Consider the following 12218-nt stretch of genomic DNA (forward strand, 5'->3'; position numbering starts at 1 on the left):
TCCACGAAAGCACTATTCTTTTTAATGGGATTATTTGTATGTGGGATCTCCATATCTCCTGAATGGGACAACTCAGAGACTTGAAACCCATACTCCTGTGCTCATTTCAGTGCCCTCTATCAATGGTGTGAATTTCAAAAAGATTGGATAAAGTCGACAAATAGTTTTTTTCAGATGAAATTTTCAGCTTAATCTGGTCTTCTTGATATTCACACCATAGAAAGAGTAGGCTGAGATTAGAAAAGGAGCACAGGTTTCAGTTTCCTAAGTCTATCCAGAGCTGAGATCTGAAAATGTACATTTTATCCCATTCACAGAAATAGTGCTTTCATGGACAGTCGAATTTGGAGGTTTTGAAGGGATTATGTTGTTCAGGGGGAGTCAGAGAGTCACCTAAATATGATATTTAGTGATTTCCTGTATCCTTCATATTATAAAAGAGATGTTCACCAAGTCATTATTTGAGGCCATTCAAATAAATTGCCCGTGGTACCATCCCATTTCCAATTGGAAATGGACATATAGTGTGGAATATTTTTATCAAATTGAATATAAATTAATCAAGTATAATCAATGTAAATATAGCCATTTTATTCTACAAGTATTTCTGATGGTCAAGCATGAATCTTATTGTGTGTGTGTGTAGAAGCCTGTATAGTATCGATATATGTCACATATGATAAACTGCTCTCATGACTGCTGAGAAAATATATGGTGAGGTTCCTCCACAGGTGTCTCCTGTCCACTTCTTAAAATAAACAGACTGGGGTCAAAGAATAGGGTGATGGATAATGGTGACATGTATGGAATGTATTAGCCACGCCTTGATAGATCATATACAAGCAGGAAGGAACCCAGTTACTGGAGTTGCGCTGGGAGCAACTCGGCTTTTTTATCTCTGATAATAACGTCTATCTTCTGGCATCAAAACCCCAAGACTTTGAGAGTGATTTTTCACAGAGATGGCAGAAGCCACAACAATAGTATGTTGCTGGACAGAGCTAAAAGACCAGCACAATACAATAGGAGGTCCATTCAATAATTTGGAAATGGACATTTAGTCTGTTGGTGGATACAGGGTTAATATACCTATACAATACATTGGAAGTGGACATTTAGTATGTTGGTTAACTTATAGTGAGTAAACCTATTCAATTTATTGGAAGTTGTCAAATGGTAGGGTTTTGGGGGTCTTTGGGGTAAAATTGGGCAAAATAGATGGAAAGGGGGCAGATAATGGGTCTGTGGATGGCCCTGCCCCCTCCGGGTGGTCTGGGGGTCTTAGGGATCAAAGCGGGTAAAATAGTTGGTTAGGGGGCAGATTGTGGGTCTGTGGATGGCCCGCGGGTGGTCCGGGGGTCATCGGGGTCAAAGTGGGCAAAATAGTTTGTATGGGGGTAGATAGTGGGTCTGTGGATGGTCCCACGCCCACCCAGGTGGTCCGGGGGTCTTTGGTCCCGTTCTCCTATTAAACGAACATAGTGCGATAAATTGCCCGTGGGGCAGGTCCGCCTGCAATCTATATGAATGGTGAAGGCACCCATTCATTTAAGCCTGAGGTGGGATGTGAGGTCGCCACTCCATGGGTGAAGGCTGAACTGCAGGAGAAATACTTTCTAGTGGGGATTTATTTTAACGCTTGTGGTGGGGGTCTGCAGGGTTGCTTTAGGGAGGCAAACCATGTTGGAAGAATGACCTCACTGTAGCACATGCGTGCAGACTGATCGCAGAACAAACAATAGACCTGCTGGAATGGCAGCATTGTGAAACACGGAACAAACTTTGGACTCCACCTCCCAGGAGACCATGCCCACCACTCGTGACGGGGGTAATATGGTGTCCGGGGAGTCGGCGGAGGTCTCGACTTCAAAACATCGAGAGAGGGCATCAGATTTTATGTTTTTGGAACCCAGATGATAGGAGAGAACAAAGTCTAAACATCCAAAAAACAGAGACCAGCGTGCCTGACGCCACTCACCAGCCTGACTGCTAACAACTTGCCAAAGTTGTAGTTCCATTCCGAGGGTGTGAGACAATGGGAGAAAAGGGTGCACAGATGTATCATTTCATGTAAGGGAGATCGCTGTGACAGGACCACCCCAACGCCCACCTCTGATGCATACACCTTCACCACAAATTGCCGAGACGGACTGGAAGAAACAAGAATGGGGGCAGAACAACATCTCTCCTTTAATTTTAGAAACACAGAGTGAGCCCATGGAGATCAATTAAATTGAGTCTTGGTGGAGGTGAGAGCCGTCAGAGGTGCGGTGAGTTGACTAAGATTCTGGATAAACCAGCGATAGAAACCTCTGAACAACTTTATGGGAATCTGGGGTTGGCCAATCAGAGACAACCCTGACCTTACTAGGATCCATGCAAAGTACCTCAGACAAAATGATGAACCGCAGGAACGGAACCGACTGCAAGTGAAAAACACACTTCTTCACCTTAACAAAGAGTCGGTTCTCTGCCAGTGAAGCACCCTCCTGACATGCTGGACATGATCTTGGATACTCTGGGAGAAGATCAGAATATCCTCTAGGTAAACAAATACAAACTGGTCAACCAAGTCACAAAGTACGCCATACACAAGCCCCTGGAAGACAGCCGAGGCGTTGGCCAAGCTGAAGGGCATGACCAAGTATTCAAAGTGCCCCCTAGGGGTGTTAAAAACTGTCTTCCACTCATCCCCCTCCCTGATCCAGACAAGGTGATAAGCATTTGTAAAGATAGTCACCCCTGCACGAGTTTGAAGGCTTAAGACATCAGCAGCAAAGGATAACGATTCTTTACCATGATATTGGCACGGGACTGACTGAATACCGCCCTCAGGTAAAGGTATGTCACCAGCATCCCAAGTAAATCCACTGGCTCATCCTGTAACACAGAACAAGACCCAACAGGGGAGACAGCAGAAGACAGACAAACAATATGGACTCCAGGCCAGAACGGAATTAGTTGACCAGTCAATGTGAGGGTTGTGAATTACCAGCCAGGGGTGTCCCAGCATGACCGGAGAAGAAGGTGACTTGAGGAGGAGGAACGTTATTAGTTCAGAATGGTTCCTGGAGATGAGGGTCAGCGTTCGGGTGGAATGACTAAACAGTGACAGGGGCGTCCTACTGAAGGCATGGGCAAAGATGGGCTCCTCCAGTGGGACAATGGGAATCTACAACTTGAAGGCGAGCTTGACATACAGGAAGTTGCCCTCAGCTCTGGAATCGACTAAGGTTGAGACCAAGTGACTGCCTGACCCCCACTGCAGTCGTGCTGGGAGGAGAGTCCATGATCCAGGGGATTTTCTCAATGGAGTGGTGCTCGTCAGTAACCCTTTACCCCCCCTTAAGAGCTGTGCCTTTTGCTGGACAGGATGCAGGAACATAACCGGTGAGCCTGCAGTAGAGACACAGGCCCTGGGTGAGAAGTTGTTGTTTTTCCTCAGGATGGAGGCGAGTTCTACCAGAAAGACTCAGAACAATGAGAATAATCATAATATGGGGATAGAATAGTTTCCTTGTAGTACATATAGTAAGCCCACGTCCTAATAGTAAGCCCTGTCCTATGGTTCAGCACTCAGATCTCGCTCAAACCATCAGATCGTGCCTGAAGACGAACGGCAGGGGAGAGGAGCTTACCCCTCAGCAGGACGGTACCTAAACTGGTGGTGAAGCGGTGAATGGGGAGTGAAAACAACGCACACGATGCAATAACCGACAGCTGCAGATTTATAAAGAAGATGCTGGATTATGATCGAAAAAGACACCTGAATTGAATGAATGGTGTAGGCTACTATGAGTCTTCCTGACAGAACTACAGCTACGCTTCCATTTCTACCAGAAAGACTTGGAATAGTGAAAATAATAATAATATGGGGATAGAATAGTTTCCTTTGGTGTAAGCCCTGTCCTATGGTTCACTCACACTTTTTGCTTGAACCATCAGATCCTGCCGGAAGACAAACAGCAAGGGAGAGGAATTTCCCTCAAAAGAAATTTAAGGCCTAATGAAAGTTAAACCCCCAAATATTAAATAAAAATAACAACTCAGAATGACAAACCATGACTTCAGATATTGAAGATAACCTGAAAAAAGAAATAAAAAATTGTATGAAACATAACACAGGATATGACTAAATACACATTAACCTACAAAAGTGTGCTTACTCGTGTCATAGCCGACAGAAGCATAGACTAGCTTGTGTGAATTGGTGGCCCCATTAAAGATGAGCGTCGATGTGAAGAAACGGGCAAAAGAGTGCCTGATACATGTGTGCAATACCCTTGAAAAGGATAAACAAAGCTTAAGAGGTTTTGAGAGCTAAATAGGGTGAGCTTTGATTGTGCCATATCCTTGAAAAGGATAACAATGCTAATGATGTGTCTGAGCCCTGAATAGGCCGAGCGATTGTTGTGCAATACCATTGAAACGGATAACTAATGCTTAGCTACATGTTCAAGCCCTGAAAAGGGGAGAATTGTTGTGCAATACCCTTGATAATGATAACAATGCTTTTGATGAATCTGAACCCTGAATAGGATGAACATTGTTTGAGCAATACCCTTAAAAAGAGTAACAATGATATTATGTGGTTTGAGGGAGGGGAGCTTTGTTTGTGCAGTACCATAGGATAAACAATGCTGTAATTAGGTGTGTATATATATATATATATATATATATATATATATACACACACACACACACACAGTACTGTGCAAAAGTCTTTGTTTAACAAAACATTTGTCTTAAGATGGCTATTTATATCTTTAGCTGTAGTGTGTCAATAGGTAATATACATTTTAGACTCCCAAACATTCCTTCTGCAAATAAAATAGAATAGAAGAACATGTAACCCTGCAACAGATGGCATGGGCCCACAGAGACCCACATAGAACATTGAGTCAGTCTGGGATTACATGAAGAGACAGAAGCAGTTGAGACAGCCTAAATATATGGAAGAAATATGGCAAATTCTCCAAGAAGCTTGGAACATCCTATCTGCCAACAACCAAGAAAAACTGTGTCCAGGTGTCCCTAGGAGAATTGGTGCTGTTTTGAAGGCAAAGTTGGTCACACCAAATATTGATTTAGCTTTTTTTATGTTTACTGGACTTTGGATGATGTTAATTGAAAAATGAAAACTAATTATGGCATTATTTGTGAAGAAATCCTCACTATGCAACATTTTCACAAGTGCCTAAAATGTTTGCACAGTACTGTGTATATATATATATATATATATAGATAGATAGATAGATAGATAGATAGATAGATATACTGTATATTTTTTTTAAATAGGTGAGCATAGATTCACGCTACACTAGCGAGAAAGGGTTACCCATGCAAAAAGGGAAATATAAATAATCTGAAAAATATGACGAAAGCAATAATATGCAGATCAAGAGGACAAACTATGTAATATTTGATACCTAAGCTTTGTTGAAGCCTGCGTCAAAGTCAACACACATTGCATGAACCATGATATGTGAAGTTTCAGTAGACTGAATATTAGGTATCTGCTTTGAAGAAGTGCTAATACCAGAACAGTGAAATCCTATACAGTAGCAAAAATATTATTACTTACCTAATGATAAGATGTTGTTAAAGAACGTGTTGTAGAAGCGTTTAAAATTTGACCAGCATTGTCAGAATTGAACAGAGTATAGAAGCTTAGAGACAATCCCAGTGTCAATAATGTAAAACACCCTTGATAAACTGGTTATTAGATGTATTAAACAAACAAACAAACAGGTCCAACTTGAAACAGATGACTGCCCATCTGAAGAATATTAAAATTACCATTTTATCCCATAGAAGCTGAAGGTTGAACTTTGTTGAACCACCAGTAACGAACACCAATGACAAATTCTCTAAAATTATAAGATGTCAAAAGCATTCGAACACTCTGGTATATAATATAATAATCAAAATAATATTAAATAGCTTTTTGCAATAAATCTTTCACATGATCATTAGTAATAAATACCAATGACATTTAATAAACAATGCATTAGTTAAATTAATTATTTGGTTTGCACACTCAAAAGGCCTGGCACCACTCACCTGAGAAAAATAAACACATAAATAACTGTAAATTATATAAAGTGGTGTACCAGATACAGGGGGACAAGGGATTATAAGGCAATTGACAATTTAAAAATATGATCTAAAATGTGCAAAAATAAAATCAAAACATAAAATGAATTTAACAAGAAGTACAAAAAGATGCCTTTATATGGGGTTCATGACTATTTGATTCTTTACCATGAATGAAAGTCAAGGTACACGTTTGTCACCATATTAGATAATGACTCAGTCATACTGCTTGGTTATTTGACTGAATTTAGTAATGTTGATGTGCAATAGCCTATCACTAGGTGTCAGAAGGCACACAGTGACATGTAATACTACCTCTTTAAGAGAACAGCTACGTAGACATGTTAAGTAGAAAATCTTTAACGTGCGATAGGAGCAACAGAACACGAGAAGCATCATCAAATTTAATGGAGATAATCAGACCACATACACCAAAGTATTATGCATAATCAACATGCATGAATACTGAAAATTATTCCCCAATGCAAAAGAATAATCAGGCCTGCAAACACTGTTGTAAACATATGACCAATCTGAACAAGGCTCCCCTATGTGACACGCCGCCATGCTGGAAAAACACACACACTTTGACACACCAAACACAAAGACTGACGTGCACCAAGCTCTCTTAAAATGAAACATTGCCGCTTAAAAAGCCATACTGATCCAGTATGTATGAATGATGAAGAGAGAATTGAGAACCTAAACTCCGTTGACCACCAGTTAGATGTATATGAAAATAGTTTCCCCCAACAGAAGAATAAACATAGGTCTTGCATATCTTGCTGATGAGACCAGCTGCACTGAGCGTCGAGATGAGTAAACCAGCGATGTATAATCCAAATATGTAGTGATTGTTTGCTTGAAAAGCAAAGGCATAGCATGAATTATGATTGTGTGTTTCACTTACGAGCGAGTGAGTGAAAACAACACACACGATGCGATAACCGACAGCTGCAGATTTATAAAGATGATGCTGGATTATGATTGGATGAGACGCCTGAATTGAAAATCAAACTTTGTATAAATAAAGGTTTGAATGAAAAAAAAATGTAACTTGTATTTTTTTGTTTCAAACTGTTCACCAGAAACAGTTTATTGTTAATGATTAATTGATCACTCATTGCTGATATAGTGCACTCACTGCTTTTCACTACACAGAGAATAGTGAATGAATGAACAAGTAAGCGTCTTGTCTCTGGATAGTCTCACCTTCGATCGGAGGTCACAGTTCCTTCACTGAACCTAGGGGCAGTTTCCTTTGACTGATCACTCTTCAAAGACACACAGCTGGGTCCTGGAGATGCTGCTCTCTGAGTCTCACTCATTTTAGTGGCAGAGCTGTCACAAATGTTAAATGATACAAAAACAAAACATGTGAATCACCTTGCTCTAATCCAATCCCCAATTCTTATAAAAAACGAATATGTTATTTATAATATAATACTAATATAACGTTTAGCAGAAAGAGTAGAATAACATGTTACAAACATTTGTAATTATACATTTACGATGATGTTTTAGTGTTACATTAAAATAAAAACAAAAATTTGAGAATAAATTCAACATTACTAGACTTAATTCCTAATATTACAGGGGAAAGTAATAAATGAGGAAATTAAAGGTGTAATATTGCATGAATAAAGTAGAAATATTTTGAGGATAGGGTTAGGCAGCTGAGGCAGCAGCTTCATCAATGCAGTAAATCAAATGATTGAGTTAATAATCACAGTTTTAGTTTAAGAAATTATGATTTAGTTAAAGCATACTTTAGGATATAATTTACCAAGATAGAAATAGTGTGGAATTTTGCACAATGTTGCTGAATGAACATTAGAAGGTATGTTGAAAGAGGCCAGGGCAAATGTCTATTGTCTATTTATTATTATTATTATTATTATAATTATAATTATTATTAACCTGTTAGAGATGTCTTAATTATTGTATGCATGTTTGAATACATTTTCTATCAAATAATGTATAAAAAGTTAAAGAGCACCTATTATGATTTTTAAATGTGCCTAATTTTGTTTTAAAGGTCTCATATAATAGATTTACATGCATCCAAGGTCAAAAAACACTTTAATTTGCTCATAATTTAAATTGCAGCATTAACTTTTATTCCCAGTGTCAAAAACGACTCCTTCAATGATCCGTTCTAAAGGATTCATTCTAAACTCCTCCTTTCAGAGAGCATACTCTGCTCTGATTGGTCAGATGTCCCAGTCTGTTGTGATTGGTCTACCGCTTAGTGTAGTGTTTGAGGGCGGGTCAAAGCTGTTCGTGAGCAGCCAATGAAGACCAGAGGCAAGTTTTTTGTTACCAAATTAGGTAGGTTAGTACAGGAAGTAAGTCTGGAATTACTAACGACTCGTTTCAGGTGTTCAGAATCGGTTCTTTCTTTTGGGAGTCAATAACTCCACATTTCGTGCACTTTGATCTTTGAAACTTTGCAGACTTTTTTACATTCACAAACAGCTATATAACACACTACATGAAAGGTAATATTTGAAAAAACATAATAGGTGCTCTTTAAAGGTCTGGCGCATATTAGCCTATATCATTAGGAAGCTGGGACTTTGCTTTTCACTTTAGTGTTATAACTCAAAATGTGTTTCTTGGTAAAAGTGACTTAAAATGATGGATCAGGTCACATATGTCATGTACCAAACAATGATGTTAAGAGATCTGTAAGCCAAAATGGTCAATTTGCTGGGTCTCAGGAGAGGTTATGATAAAATATTTGCTGCTGGAATAAAGCAACTAATCAGTGTTGCAGTATTTTCTTTCTTTTTCTTTATTGAAGCAAGTTGAAGTATTTTTAAATCTTAAAAATAAATATTAAAAAATAATTGTACAAAATTAAAGGATTATCTTCAATAATGGAAATCAAAAGACGGGTTTGCACAATTTAGCTGGATTTGAAAAAAACAACGCTGGATTTTGTGGTAAGTGTAATAAAGTCGAAAAGAAAATTCACACAATATACTAGTGCCGTTTTCTCCAACAAGGCAAGGGAGGCAGTTCCTCAAAAAATGTAGGTGATAAAAATATCTACTGAACATAAATAAAAACAATTAAAATATCACAAAAAGTGAGCTCAGATCATGTGTTTAACAGTCATATTTCCAAAGTAACTCTTTGTAACAGCAACACCAGCAGATAAAGTTTCAGAGGGAGGCAGTGTCTCATTGCGATCTCATTGAGTTCGATAGTGTCCGCCTTTCATGCTCTTGCACTCGCAAGAGGTCTCTGTAGATCGCTATGAATGGGATGAGCTGATGGAAGTGGAGAGATATTTACAGGGTAAGCAACTAACTGACTCGGACAACTCCACTTTCGGTTACATCCAAATAAAAATTAACTTAAAATGACTTAAAACGTTGTGTAGTGACATGGTTTTTAGTGAGCACTCACTCTTAAAGATACAGCTCCATGTCATAATACCGTCACTGTTGCTGTATTATTTCATGGCCATTATATGTACAATTCACATCGGAAAAACACAGGCAACTTGAGACGCGTTTTTAATCATTTAACAGGTTTAACGTCACAGTGTCTAAAACGTGGCACACCTGCACAAGAAGTTGAACAACAGCGAGGCGCTTCACTACAGTTAAAGGCGTCCATTTACTTTAGCCCATGTTTACATAGGAAATTGACTGAAAAACAGCGCGGAAGGATGCAAAAATGTACAATTGGGCTTGCCTACAAGTTCTAAGTTCATGTGAGAGGAGATTTGCACTGCAGTTTCTAAAAAAGCAGACTTGCTAAACTGGATTACAGTGTTCTCCTACAACGACTATTTACTTAAAGGTAAGAAGAATGTTTTTTTTTTGTTTGTTTTTTTTGCATACCCGCCATGGCATTTTTTTTTGTGTAATCTTATTATGTATTGGATTTAAAATTGCATTGTGTCATCGGGCCTCAATATCAGCAGTTGTGGGAAATACTTTACTTACTAAAGTTTATCTTATCTATTTAAATGTGTGAAAAAACTAATATTTTTAAGAATATTGCCATTCAAACTTTTTGGTTTCCTAAATAATGAAACACATTTTCATTATTGCTATTAGCCTATTTACCATCCAGCTGCATAAAGATAAGCACGGCATTTCAAATGGAATAAATCACCCTCCAAAGGGCACTTTGAAGGGAGAACAATCATAAAAGTCATGCAGTAAGATCACTTCAAACATACTTTCCCATTAAAATTACCTAAAAAAATGAGTTCCAAATGACCCTAAGTTTTTAGTCCTCTAAAGCTCTCACAGTGGATGGTAAAGTCTTTGGGAATAGGGCATAGGGATGATCACCTCTGAATGGAGCGCACCCTAAAGGAGGTTGTGTGACGTGTGTTAAAACAATTTCAATGCGTCATCAATTACATCAGTCAGTGGCTCATAGCATGGATCAATCTATTCTATTTATGCGCAACACCCATATATAAATCAATAATAATAAATACTAATAATGGGCAACAAGAATCCTAAAATTCCTTGTAAAATGTTGTCTCCTAATCTCACCCTGCATTGTAAACTGGAGAGATTTGTACATAGAGTCTATAAATGCATCTAGACATTGTTTAATAAGTTGTTGACCAGTAGTTTCTCTGCATATTAGCAAATGCAGCAACAGTAGTGATGTCCAGTTCATGAACAAATCGTTCTTTGAACCGCTTCTTTTCAGTGAACGATTTGAACCAGTTCACCAAATCGGACTGAATTGTTTGAAACAATTTGTGTTTCGAGTCAACACTGATCCACAAGTTACTCCATCTTAACCTGTCTGCCTGACACTCCAACTCGAAATGAGACAATAACTGAGAGTAATATGATCCTAGAACTGGTGATATCTGCTTTTCCTAACTCTTCTTTGCAACAAACTGCTCCAACTAGTTCACAAATCAGATGAACGCTCCAGTCGCAGCCATTCACGAGTCAACAGTACGAGTCGCTCGCAGCAGTTCTTGAGTCACCAGTACACTGGATTAGGAATCGCCTCTTTCAGACATAAATAATGAGAAATACTGAGAACTGATGAGAGAGCTGCTGATAAGCATGCGTGAACAGAGGACTTGAATGAGGGAGTGAAACGTTTCATTCAAGAGATGTAAATGATTTTTACTATTGAGTATTGTGCATGCAGATTATATTTGAAGTTGTTATGAGCTGGATCATGGTTTCTGTAAAAAGGGTGAGTTGATTAAGACTAGTTCATTTACTTTATATGCTTTAGACATGTAGAACATCTGCGTTTGTACTGTATAGCAATGTCAGTAGCCGGGTTTCCATCTAAATATTTCAAATTATTTAAGCGCATTTCTAAAAATTAGACTAAAGAAATTACAAATCGTTGTGAGTTTCCATCCACTACGTCATGCGCATTATCTTAAAGGTGTAATATGTAAAAAAGTTAGCCAATGTGTGAACGACTTGTAACGCAACTTAAAAAATGAGCCCTTCCCGGACTTTCTAGGTTGCCTATTAAAGCCTGTAGGCTGATTTTCATGCGAAGGGAGCGGGTCGCTTTTGCCAGAAAATCCAAAGGATGTGACGTTTATGCGCACTCCCGAGAGCCTTGCCTCAGTGCTTCTCTTCCGCTATTCAACAGCGACAACAAACTGCAACACTAGGTAACGCTATCTTAGGGTGATTTCACACTGGCATTTTAGTTCGAAACAGAGCACAGTTCGCATGAAAAATTGGTAATGTGAAAGCTGTCATGCAGACCAGGGTGCGCACCGCGGTACCGAACCCGAGACTACCTGTAGGAGGTGGTCTGAGTTCGGTTGCAATGGAACTGTAGCGCGATTCGCATGAATGTGAAAGCAACTCGGACTCGGGTGCACACTCGTTCAGGAAGTAAATTAATCTGCACTTGCATTTTAGCCGATGACGACATCATTAGTTTCGACAACACACGAGGATCCACACATTTCTGAAAGTCCCAAAAAAGTAATGACACCACAATGACATACAAGTACAATCAACACTATAAATACTGTCTGTCTATCTGTCTATCTATCTATACACCTTATAAATACTATATATAAATACTATTATAGGTTATAAATATAGGGTATAATAGGAGATGACAGTGGCGATAAATTCACCTTGGAC

General features: G+C 38.9%; 1 protein-coding gene across 2 annotated transcripts in view; it reads right to left on the reverse strand.

Moving 5' to 3' along the window:
* The window catches only part of LOC127414206 (NACHT, LRR and PYD domains-containing protein 3-like), a 58913-nt gene that overhangs the window by 41027 nt on the left and 5668 nt on the right, over nt 1-12218 (reverse strand). For both annotated transcript variants that reach the window (XM_051652075.1, XM_051652071.1), the window contains exon 2: nt 7309-7437. In XM_051652075.1, coding sequence (XP_051508035.1) covers nt 7309-7424 — 116 coding nt within the window. In that variant the 5' untranslated portion in view covers nt 7425-7437. The remainder of the gene's footprint in view (nt 1-7308; nt 7438-12218) is intronic.

Source organism: Myxocyprinus asiaticus, chromosome 2 (assembly GCF_019703515.2).
Source record: "Myxocyprinus asiaticus isolate MX2 ecotype Aquarium Trade chromosome 2, UBuf_Myxa_2, whole genome shotgun sequence".
Lineage (NCBI taxonomy): Eukaryota > Metazoa > Chordata > Actinopteri > Cypriniformes > Catostomidae > Myxocyprinus > Myxocyprinus asiaticus.